The 10,831-nt window shown below is 48.4% G+C and overlaps 3 protein-coding genes across 6 annotated transcripts; 2 read left to right on the top strand and 1 right to left on the bottom strand.

Annotated features, from left to right (window-relative positions):
* The first annotated feature begins 2,798 nt into the window (after window positions 1-2,798).
* Window positions 2,799-7,247, top strand: gpr137ba (G protein-coupled receptor 137Ba). 2 transcript variants are annotated; one of them, XM_067236837.1, is made up of 8 exons: window positions 2,799-3,425; window positions 3,961-4,010; window positions 4,510-4,732; window positions 5,087-5,236; window positions 5,426-5,554; window positions 5,785-5,906; window positions 6,069-6,175; window positions 6,760-7,247. In XM_067236837.1, the coding sequence occupies exons 1-7, from the start codon at window positions 3,051-3,053 to the stop codon at window positions 6,172-6,174; spliced, it is 1,155 nt and encodes a 384-aa protein (XP_067092938.1). In that variant the 5' UTR covers window positions 2,799-3,050; the 3' UTR covers window position 6,175; window positions 6,760-7,247. The 2 variants fall into 2 exon arrangements, with proteins under 2 accessions (XP_067092938.1, XP_067092937.1); XM_067236836.1 differs by having other exon boundaries at window positions 6,069-7,247.
* A 493-nt stretch (window positions 7,248-7,740) lies between these two features.
* On the bottom strand, window positions 7,741-8,624 carry LOC136943495 (serum amyloid P-component-like). Of its 2 annotated transcripts, none has more exons than XM_067236840.1 (2): window positions 8,537-8,624; window positions 7,741-8,451 (listed from the first exon to the last, which is right to left on the bottom strand). In XM_067236840.1, the coding sequence occupies exons 1-2, from the start codon at window positions 8,592-8,594 to the stop codon at window positions 7,805-7,807; spliced, it is 705 nt and encodes a 234-aa protein (XP_067092941.1). In that variant the 5' UTR covers window positions 8,595-8,624; the 3' UTR covers window positions 7,741-7,804. The 2 variants fall into 2 exon arrangements, with proteins under 2 accessions (XP_067092941.1, XP_067092939.1); XM_067236838.1 differs by having other exon boundaries at window positions 7,741-8,454; window positions 8,537-8,623.
* A 689-nt stretch (window positions 8,625-9,313) lies between these two features.
* LOC136943518 (serum amyloid P-component-like) lies at window positions 9,314-10,190 on the top strand. 2 transcript variants are annotated; one of them, XM_067236870.1, is made up of 2 exons: window positions 9,314-9,396; window positions 9,480-10,190. In XM_067236870.1, the coding sequence occupies exons 1-2, from the start codon at window positions 9,339-9,341 to the stop codon at window positions 10,124-10,126; spliced, it is 705 nt and encodes a 234-aa protein (XP_067092971.1). In that variant the 5' UTR covers window positions 9,314-9,338; the 3' UTR covers window positions 10,127-10,190. The 2 variants fall into 2 exon arrangements, with proteins under 2 accessions (XP_067092971.1, XP_067092970.1); XM_067236869.1 differs by having other exon boundaries at window positions 9,316-9,396; window positions 9,477-10,190.
* Window positions 10,191-10,831: the final 641 nt, after the last annotated feature.

The following is a 10,831-nucleotide window of genomic DNA, read 5'->3' on the forward strand; positions in this document are numbered from 1 at the left end:
CTTTTTTAGCAAATCATTTATAGGTGAGGTCCAAATATTTCGTGTCAAGTGTTACATTGGCCAGTTAATTGTGAGTTCAGTGTAAAATACCAGAGCCAGGTTCGCTCTTGTGTTTCACTCTTAGATTGGACGGTCAAAGGGACATGGTTTCAGTGTTCTAGATTTTGGGCCAACTACTTGAAATCTTTTATTTTATGTCTCCAGGAATTCTTTGGAAAGTACAGCTCATTAATGCCATCTCCTGGTCATTCATAAAAGTGCACTTGGATTTACAGTTTCCTGCCAAAATGAAACTAAGCTAAGCTGTTTAATAAAATCTGGTGGTAAATCAGATTTTTGTATATATATAAAAAAAAAGTTAGTTCGATGGTAGAAATAGTGAAATAACCCCGCATTCACAAGATCTTGAACGTATTTGTGTACTGTGTATTATTACCCTGTAGCTACAACCACTGTTAAAATTGTGAACGATTAAACGCCAACATGCTGATTTTTTCAGTTATAAAATGAGGATTTACGGAGTTCACTGGAACTCAGAGACAGGGGTCAATGCCGCCCAACCATCACGCTGTGACTTGGGTGACTGTAAGACATGTTTCACCTCCCATGTCCCTACACCAAGACCTGCAGCCTGGGAACCTCCGGCTGGGATCTAACCAGACCATATTTAGGAAGGCTGCAGACGCGATGGCTGACAGCGAGCACGAGAGAGAAGGATTGACTCTGACGCAAGGATGACACAGAGGAGGTCTCTCACCAACCACCCCTTCTCTTCTCTCTGTCTCTCCCTCCCCCTGTATGTCTCTCTGGTGTCTCTCCCACTCTCTCTCCCTGCTTCTCTCGGTGTCCCTCCCACTCTCTCTCCCTGCTTCTCTCCCTCCCTATGTGTCTCTCCCTCTGTCTCAAACTTTCTTTCTCTCTTTCCCGCTCTCTCTCTCTCTCTCTCTCTCTCTCTCTCTCTCTCTCTCTCTCTCTCTCTCTCTCTCTCTCTCTCTCTCTCTCTGTCTCTCTCTGTCTCTCTCCTTTTTAGTTTCAGTAAGGATATTGTCCTTTTGACAAAAGAGGAAGAGTATTCTTGAGGACAAACACTACCTTGTCATGTCAAAACTCATTCCTGTAAGAGACAAACACATGCTATTAGGATTTACCTTGGCTTGATGGTGGGGTTGTATATGTGAATACTGGTCTTCTTCTTTTCTCTTGTTTGCCTTTGTAAGCAAAATGACCTTACGTAATATCTCTAGCTAAAACCCTGGGAGGCTGCAGGGAAACCCTATGTCAGGTTACTGGGAAGTAGATGGCCAAAGCCATTTGCTTGTTTAGAGGGAGGTTACAGAATGTGTCTGAGCTGGAAAAATGTATTGAAAGGGTCAAAGGTTAGTTGTAGTGACCTCCAGTTCTTGCCTCCCTGGCGTTCACATGCCCTAATCCAGTCAAACAAAAATACGCAACCACAGCAAACCTTGCTTGGGAATTGTTATTGATTGAAGCGTCTCTCAGACCAGTCCAAGGCCCACAGACACAGACAGTCTGTCAGGGCCTGCCTGGGCCAGTCTGTCAGGGCCTCCCTGGGCCAGTCTGTCAGGGCCTGCCTGGGCCAGTCTGTCAGGGCCTGCCTGGGCCAGTCTGTCAGGGCCTGCCTGGGCCAGTCTGTCAGGGCCTCCCTGGGCCAGTCTGTCAGGGCCTCCCTGGGCCAGTCTGTCAGGGCCTCCCTGGGCCAGTCTGTCAGGGCCTGCCTGGGCCAGTCTGTCAGGGCCTGCCTGGGCCAGTCTGTCAGGGCCTGCCTGGGCCAGTCTGTCAGGGCCTCCCTGGGCCAGTCTGTCAGGGCCTCCCTGGGCCAGTCTGTCAGGGCCTCCCTGGGCCAGTCTGTCAGGGCCTCCCTGGGCCAGTCTGTCAGGGCCTGCCTGGGCCAGTCTGTCAGGGCCTGCCTGGGCCAGTCTGTCAGGGCCTCCCTGGGCCAGTCTGTCAGGGCCTCCCTGGGCCAGTCTGTCAGGGCCTCCCTGGGCCAGTCTGTCAGGGCCTGCCTGGGCCAGTCTGTCAGGGCCTCCCTGGGCCAGTCTGTCAGGGCCTGCCTGGGCCAGTCTGTGGGCTGTCAGCAGCCCAGGCAGTAATACATTTTAGTCATTTTATAATAATACTATACTAACATTAATGTAATGTATACTAACTTTGCATAAATGAATTATTTTTACGACAGGAAATCCTGTCTTTTTTTCTTTTTTTTTTACCTCACATCAAAGTGCAAGTCAATGCAACAACAGAATATGATTTAAACTGAAATCATGTCCATGTTTTAGCAGTAGCAGTAGTAGTAGTATCTAATGCAGCAGTAGTATTTGAGGCAGCTGTAATATTTAAGGCAGCTGTAGCAGTTGGTATTTGAGGCAGCAGTGGCAGCTGAGGCAGGCCCTCTCCATGGAGGCAGCAGTGGCAGCTGAGGCAGGCCCTCTCCATGGAGGCAGCAGTGGCAGCTGAGGCAGGCCCTCTCCATGGAGGCAGCAGTGGCAGCTGAGGCAGGCCCTCTCCATGGAGGCAGCAGTGGCAGCTGAGGCAGGCCCTCTCCATGGAGGCAGCAGTGGTGGGAAACCCCAGTACAGGGTTAAAGGTACAGTAGAGTGCGTCAGCTGATGCGTATCGTAGCGTGAGTCCTGTAGGCTCTGCCCTCGCTCTGAGCTCACAACACAACACAGTTTCCTGCTCCCAGCTCCTGACAAACGGCTCGTTCTCTACACAGATCATGTGCCTCAGCCTCTCGCCCACAGAGCGCTACAGCAGGAAGTCAGCCTTGTTTTCTTTTTTCTGCCCCCTGTTCCACTCTCCTCGGTTCTTCTCTCTCCTCAGCTCCTGACAACCCCCGTTCACACCCTTTCCTCTCTCCCCTCTCGATTCTCCTCCGTCTCGCTGTCTCTCCTGCTCTCTCAGGCGTGAGAGCAGCTTGTGTGTGCAGCTCTGTATCCCGGGCGGACGGAGAGAGTGCGACCAAGACAGCCAGGCTGAAAGACGAGGAGGGAGAGGGAGTCTTCCTCTTCGCTTCCTTCTCTCCGCGAGCCATGGAGGCCCCTGTGAGGGAGCTGGCTCTGGGCAACGAATCCCTGCCTCCTCCAACCCTCAGCCCGGCCGTGCCCCCCTACGTCCGCCTGGGTCTGACGGTGGTCTACACCGTCTTCTACTCGCTGCTCTTCGTCTTCGTCTATGCCCAGCTGTGGCTGGTGCTGCGCTACAGGCACAAGCGGTTCAGCTACCAGACAGTGTTCCTGTTCCTGTGCCTCCTCTGGGCCGCCCTGAGAGCAGTGCTCTTCTCCTTCTACTTCAGGAACTTTGTGGCGGCGAACACCCTGGGACCCTTCCCCTTCTGGCTGCTCTACTGCTTCCCCGTCTGCCTGCAGTTCTTCACCCTAAGCCTCATGAACCTCTACTTTGCTCAGGTGAGAGGGAGGACTGGTCTAACACTGTATCTTATGGAGCGGCATGTGTATGTTATAGATCTGTGTCTGTATGTTATGTACGTGTGTTAGTATGTTATAGACTTGTGTCTGTATGTTATGTACGTGTGTTAGTATGTTATAGATCTGTGTCTGTATGTTATGTACGTGTGTTAGTATGTTATAGATCTGTGTCTGTATGTTATGTATGTGTGTTAGTATGTTATAGATCTGTGTCTGTATGTTATGTATGTGTGTTAGTATGTTATAGACTTGTGTCTGTATGTACAGCAGGATGACAGGACCATGTTCCTGTCCTCTCAGCAACATGTCCTGTAGAGGGTTAGAGAGAGGTTCCTGTCCTCTCAGCAACATGTCATGTAGAGGGTTAGAGAGAGGTTCCCGTTTCCAGTCACTACCCGCTCACTTCTTACTGGAGAAAAAGAAGAAGTGAAAGAGCTCTCTACGTAGACTGCAGGACAAACCTGCACATCTGACGGTTGACAAACAATTTGAGAGCATCTGTGTTTTTTCACAGGTTGTGTTTAAGGCCAAGTCTAAATATGCACCAGAGCTTCACAAGTTCAGGTAAGAAAAAACGCCAACAAACTGACATTTATTATTAATTATTATTAATAAATGGCCTTCACTTGCATGTTCAGGCAATCAGGCAATCAAAATGTTTTGTGGATCGATAAACGTGACGGTGTTGTTAACAAATCTGTATGGGGCACTATAGACTGTGGTAATGAATCTGTACGGAACACTGTGGTAATGAATCTGTATGGAACACTGTGGTAATGAATCTGTATGGAACACTGTGGTAATGAATCTGTATGAAACACTGTGGTAATGAATCTGTATGAAACACTGTGGTAATGAATCTGTATGAAACACTGTGGTAATGAATCTGTATGAAACACTGTGTTAATGAATCTGTATGGAACACTGTGGTATTGAATCTGTATGGAACACTGTGGTAATGAATCTGTATGGAACACTATAGACTGGGAGACAAACAGTGACTCTGGCTGCTTCTGGCTTTTTTCTAGCCAGCTACTAACTTTTCTCTCTTCCTGTTCCCCAGGTTCCCTCTGTACCTCCTCTTCCTGTGTCTGAGTGTGGTGTTCCTGGTGGTGAACCTGACCTGTGCCCTGTTGGTGAGAACCACATCAGCAGACGCTCAGACCATCGTGCTGGTCAGGGTGGCTATCAACGACACGCTCTTTGTCCTGTGTGCCGTCTCTCTCTCTCTCTGCCTCTACAAGATCGCCAAGATGTCGCTGGCCAACATTTACCTGGAGTCCAAGGTTAGGGAAGCAGTGTTGGGGAGCTCAACAGAGTTATTGGAATGTAAAGATGTATTTCTTGTGAAGAATATATGCGTCAAGTCTAACAAGATACAGACAGTTTTATTTAGGTGGCAATCGAAAGAAACCAGAGTGATTGCAAAACTAATATTACAAGAAGCTGTACCTGGTAGAACTTTTACATTTCATATTAAAACAATCAAATCCACCTTGTGCCAGAACTACAGCAAGCATAGGTTCTAAACCTGCAAGGGGCCTTTCCACTCGATCCACAGCACTGACATGAAACGCTGGCATGATGAAGCACAGTAAGCTGGCTGGTCTGTCACTATAGTGTTCCCTTCCTCTGTCCAGGGCACATCCGTCTGTCAGGTGACGGTCATAGGAGCCATGGTCATCCTCCTGTACACCTCACGGGCCTGCTACAACCTGGTGGTGCTGGCCCTCCCCAACATCAAGAGGATCGACTCCTTCGACTACGACTGGTACAACGTCTCTGACCAGGTACCACCAGGATACGTTTGGTGACTAGTTTGTATTTGGACAGGTACTGAAAACACCACCTAAAATCCCTCCTGTTGACTGTCAGATTCATCCCGTTCTTTACATTGATAATGGCGTAGATTATCCGTAAACGTAGCTGTAGAACCATCATTTGTGTCCAGAGTTGGAAAAGCATTCTTGGTTCCTCAGGCAGATTTGCAGTCGACCCTGGGGGAGGCAGGGTACGTGGTGTTCGGGGTGATCCTGTTCGTGTGGGAGCTGCTCCCCACCTCTCTAGTGGTCTTCTTCTTCAGAGTCCGACGGCCAGCACGGGACAGGGTGAGGACACCCCCACCATCCACATGTTTTCATTCTGCACGAATCTTAACTATCCCGACATCCTGCCATCCCCTGACCAGAGTTCTACCTGACCAGGACCCGACCAGTGATGTCTCTGACTAGGAACTGACTGTTGTGTCTGTGCTGTGTCTGTGCTGTGTGTCTGTGCTGTGTGTCTGTGCTGTGTCTGTGCTGTGTGTCTGTGCTGTGTGTCTGTGCTTTGTGTGCAGAGTTGCTCAGGGATCCCAGGACATATCTTCTCCTCCAGGGCTTATTTCTTTGACAACCCCCGGCGCTACGACAGTGACGATGACCTGGCATGGAGCATCATCCCTCAAAACAGTCAGGCCAGGTACGTACTGAAGACTGAAGACACACAAACTTAACCGTTAAATTAACCGTTAATTATGTATGTAAAAATTACATCTAATTTAAACACATGCACTACAGACATATTTAGGTGTAGATCAAGTTAATCAACTAACAGGGTTTTAATGAATGACGTTTGTGCCAGTTTGACTGCAGACAGCTATGACTGGGGCAGCCGGAACAGCAGTCTCACCCCCTACACAGGAGGCCAAGACCCCTCTCCACCCCCTGAGGAACTGAACCCTTACTGAGGCCCTCCTCCACCCCCTGAGGAACTGAACCCTTACTGAGGCCCTCCTCCACCCTCTGAGGAACTGAACCCTTACTGAGGCCCTCCTCCACCCCCTGAGGAACTGAACCCTTACTGAGGCCCTCCTCCACCCCCTGAGGAACTGAACCCTTACTGAGGCCCTCCTCCACCCCCTGAGGAACTGAACCCTTACTGAGGCCCTCCTCCACCCTCTGAGGAACTGAACCCTTACTGAGGCCCTCCTCCACCCTCTGAGGAACTGAACCCTTACTGAGGCCCTCCTCCACCCCCTGAGGAACGGAACCCTTACTGAGGCCCTCCTCCACCCCCTGAGGAACTGAACCCTTACTGAGGCCCTCCTCCACCCCCTGAGGAACTGAACCCTTACTGAGGCCCTCCTCCACCCTCTGAGGAACTGAACCCTTACTGAGGCCCTCCTCCACCCCCTGAGGAACGGAACCCTTACTGAGGCCCTCCTCCACCCCCTGAGGAACTGAACCCTTACTGAGGCCCTCCTCCACCCCTGAGGAACTGAACCCTTACTGAGGCCCTCCTCCACCCCCTGAGGAACTGAACCCTTACTGAGGCTCTGGGCTCTTACCTCACTGCATGTTTCTCCACTGGTGAAGACTAAAAAAAAAAATGTAATAGTGACTTTGCAGCTAACATGGCAGTGGACTCTGGGTGAACATTCCCTTAGACTCCACATTGTAGGACTCTATTTTCTACATTCTGTTCTCTCTTGTGGTCAGAAATTGTGTGTGTATGATAGTCTTTTTTGTAAACATTGTTGTACATTCTTTGAATGGAAAAATAATCAGAGAAGTCACTGCACAGATCCGGTTATAGTTTTTCCAAGATCTACATATGCAAAATGTATTCCATCACTTTCATTGTCTGTTGTGTATAGGGCTTACTCATTTACACATTCATTAAGGCAGGAAGAACCATGTATAGGTAAAATATATTTTGTACTAATGAATTTTTCTGGTTTGTGGAACTGGACAAACCACTTGTGGTTTATAGTAGCTAGTCCATTTAACATTAAATAACTCTTGTTAAAGTTAGTTTGTATACCTGTGTAGCTTTTGATCATTTTTAAACATATGTAAATGTCAATGTTTTTAATGCAGATTTTAATAAGGGGTTTCCAGCATACATGTCCACCATAGAAATGCCCACCACTGGATTACAACCTGCAACCTATGTGGGCATTGTGCTCAACACATGATTTCACCAGTTCAAACACCACAGCAACAACTGAACACGGTCACAGGTTTTATTGGGGGAATTAAGCCGGTGGCAAAAACAATCCTCTTGCGTCCTGTGGACAGGAGATCACAGCAAAGCAACACAAGTTTACTAATTGGGCTGTTTAGCAGGCAGGAGACTGTTGGTGTGGTTGGAGGAGTCCTCAAGGTGCCTGGAAAGGAGAGCTGGGAAAGGGAAGATGGGTTACAGGTAGTACATGTGAGGTGTAGACAGGTGGGATGGGTGGAGACGTGGTCTGTCCTGAACCTCAGTTGTGGTCAACTCCACCTTAGTGAACAATAGAATTGGGACCGACTGAATTGAAACATTTATTGAATCAAAAGCAAACAAAGGACTCATTCTCAGCAACAATAGAAACCTTAATCCAACCCATGATTGCAACGGTGAGCAAAACCCAAAACACTGGTCTCCTCAACTACAGCACCAGTGCTGGTAAACTCCATCTGCCTCCAGTCCACCACATTCCCAGGCCTCACTAGAATTCCAGTCATGTAGTACTGGATCTCCTTTGGAGAAAGAACAGAGTCCCACATGTAGACATCAGTCAGAGAGCCAACAAAAGATTGTGCCGCCTCAAAACTGCCACCGTAAGAGTCCTGTTCCTGACCCAGAATGATACTGGGAATCCCTGTGATGGAATACCCAGGGCTGACTGACTTCCTGGGGCTGGGCTTGCTGTTCAGCCACACCTGGGCTAGTCCTGTGGTGGTCTCCCAAGTGGCACAGAGAGAGTTCCACTGATTCAGCACGCCTTTCAAACCAGGGAAAGTTACACAACTATCATTCACATACACATGGTAAACATCATGCTCGTCTCTCCACAACACCAGGCTGTTGTCTTGCGCCGGGCTGGCGAGAGAGAAGAGGCTGGAACCTCTACATGCATCGGTGAAGAAGCGCAGACACACAGTCGTCATGTTGATGGAGGTCTGTGTGGATTCAGGGTTGACTGTCACATGAGTGGTGTTGCTCTCCCCAGGAAAGGTGAACATGTCCTCAAACAAATCTACTGCCAAACAAAAGACATTTCAGAAATGGTTGAGTCATTGTGACAGCAAAATGAAAGTTCTCATTTAATCAACATTTCTTACCTTCGCTCCCTTCTGAACAGCACACCATCAGTGTGACGAGGAAAACCAGTTTCTCCATTCTGTCGTCTGTTTCTTTGAGTCTGACTTCTTGACGCTGCCCAACTGGTATTTATGGGGAAGCTGGTTCAGCCATGGCACTGAACCTGGCAGCTGAGGTCACTCACGCAATCACTGCAGATGTGCTGATTGAAGGTGTAGTGTTACTCAGGGTCCTGGGGAGCTATACTGGGTCGGTACCAAACTCTGCAGAAGCCTGCTAACGACCCCTCATTAGAATCAGGTGTGTTGAGGAGGGAAACGTGATCACAGCTCAACCTGTCAGACACGCAGGGCTGTGGGTTCCCAGGATCAGGGTGGCTTTACTCTCAAACAAATCTAGAGAGAAGACACATTATTTCAGAAATTGTTGAGTGATTTTGAAAGCAGACTGACAATCATCAATTGCATTTAAAACAGAAAAGTCAAATTGTCTTATGAATGAGACCTGAAGTATCACTTTTGCACTCCTGGGATCCTGGGAACCCACAGCCCTGCGTGTCTGACAGGTTGAGCTGTGATCACGTTTCCCTCCTCAACACACCTGATTCTAATGAGGGGTCGTTAGCAGGCTTCTGCAGAGTTTGGTACCGACCCAGTATAGCTCCCCAGGACCCTGAGTAACACTAGACCTTCAATCAGCACATCTGCAGTGATTGCGTGAGTGACCTCAGCTGCCAGGTTCAGTGCCATGGCTGAACCAGCTTCCCCATAAATACCAGTTGGGCAGCGTCAAGAAGTCAGACTCAAAGAAACAGACGACAGAATGGAGAAACTGGTGTTCCTCGTCACACTGATGGTGTGCTGTTCAGAAGGGAGCGAAGGTAAGAAATGTTGATTAAATGAGAACTTTCATTTTGCTGTCACAATGACAACCATTTCTGAAATGTCTTTTGTTTGGCAGTAGATTTGTTTGAGGACATGTTCACCTTTCCTGGGGAGAGCAACACCACTCATGTGACAGTCAACCCTGAATCCACACAGACCTCCATCAACATGACGACTGTGTGTCTGCGCTTCTTCACCGATGCATGTAGAGGTTCCAGCCTCTTCTCTCTCGCCAGCCCGGCGCAAGACAACAGCCTGGTGTTGTGGAGAGACGAGCATGATGTTTACCATGTGTATGTGAATGATAGTTGTGTAACTTTCCCTGGTTTGAATGGCGTGCTGAATCGGTGGAACTCTCTCTGTGCCACTTGGGAGACCACCACAGGACTAGCCCAGGTGTGGCTGAACAGCAAGCCCAGCCCCAGGAAGTCAGTCAGCCCTGGGTATTCCATCACAGGGATTCCCAGTATCATTCTGGGTCAGGAACAGGACTCTTACGGTGGCAGTTTTGAGGCGGCACAATCTTTTGTTGGCTCTCTGACTGATGTCTACATGTGGGACTCTGTTCTTTCTCCAAAGGAGATCCAGTACTACATGACTGGAATTCTAGTGAGGCCTGGGAATGTGGTGGACTGGAGGCAGATGGAGTTTACCAGCACTGGTGCTGTAGTTGAGGAGACCAGTGTTTTGGGTTTTGCTCACCGTTGCAATCATGGGTTGGATTAAGGTTTCTATTGTTGCTGAGAATGAGTCCTTTGTTTGCTTTTGATTCAATAAATGTTTCAATTCAGTCGGTCCCAATTCTATTGTTCACTAAGGTGGAGTTGACCACAACTGAGGTTCAGGAAAGACCACGTCTCCACCCATCCCACCTGTAACCCCTCTTCCCTTTCCCAGCTCTCCTTTCCAGGCACCTTGAGGACTCCTCCAACCACACCCAGTCTCCTGCCTGCTAAACAGCCCAATTAGTAAACTTGTGTTGCTTTGCTGTGATCTCCTGTCCACAGGACGCAAGAGGATTGTTTTTGCCACCGGCTTTAATTCCCCCAATAAAACTTGTGAACGTGTTCAGTTGTTGCTGTGGTGTTTGAACTGGTGAAATCATGTGTTGAGCACAGTCTAGCTGCACCCTCTGTGGGCTGTCAGCCATCAGTTTCCAGAGGCACACCCTCTTACCTTAAAAAAATAAAATAAATTATATATACAACTAAGCTGGAGATGATGAATGTAAAAGTTTCCATCAGCTGAGCCCAAAATAACTGCTGTGAAATTGAAAGGCACTCAAATTTGAGACAGTACACTTTTAAAAAAAAAGTATAGCTTGTTAATTTAACCACTATCCAATATTAATTAGCAAATAGTACCTTAAACCTTCTGAAACCAAAGCTTTGTTTTGAATGTTGAAAAATGGATGCGGTGGGCAGGAGGATG

Source organism: Osmerus mordax, chromosome 5, assembly GCF_038355195.1.
Source record: "Osmerus mordax isolate fOsmMor3 chromosome 5, fOsmMor3.pri, whole genome shotgun sequence".
Classification (NCBI taxonomy): Eukaryota; Metazoa; Chordata; class Actinopteri; order Osmeriformes; family Osmeridae; genus Osmerus; species Osmerus mordax.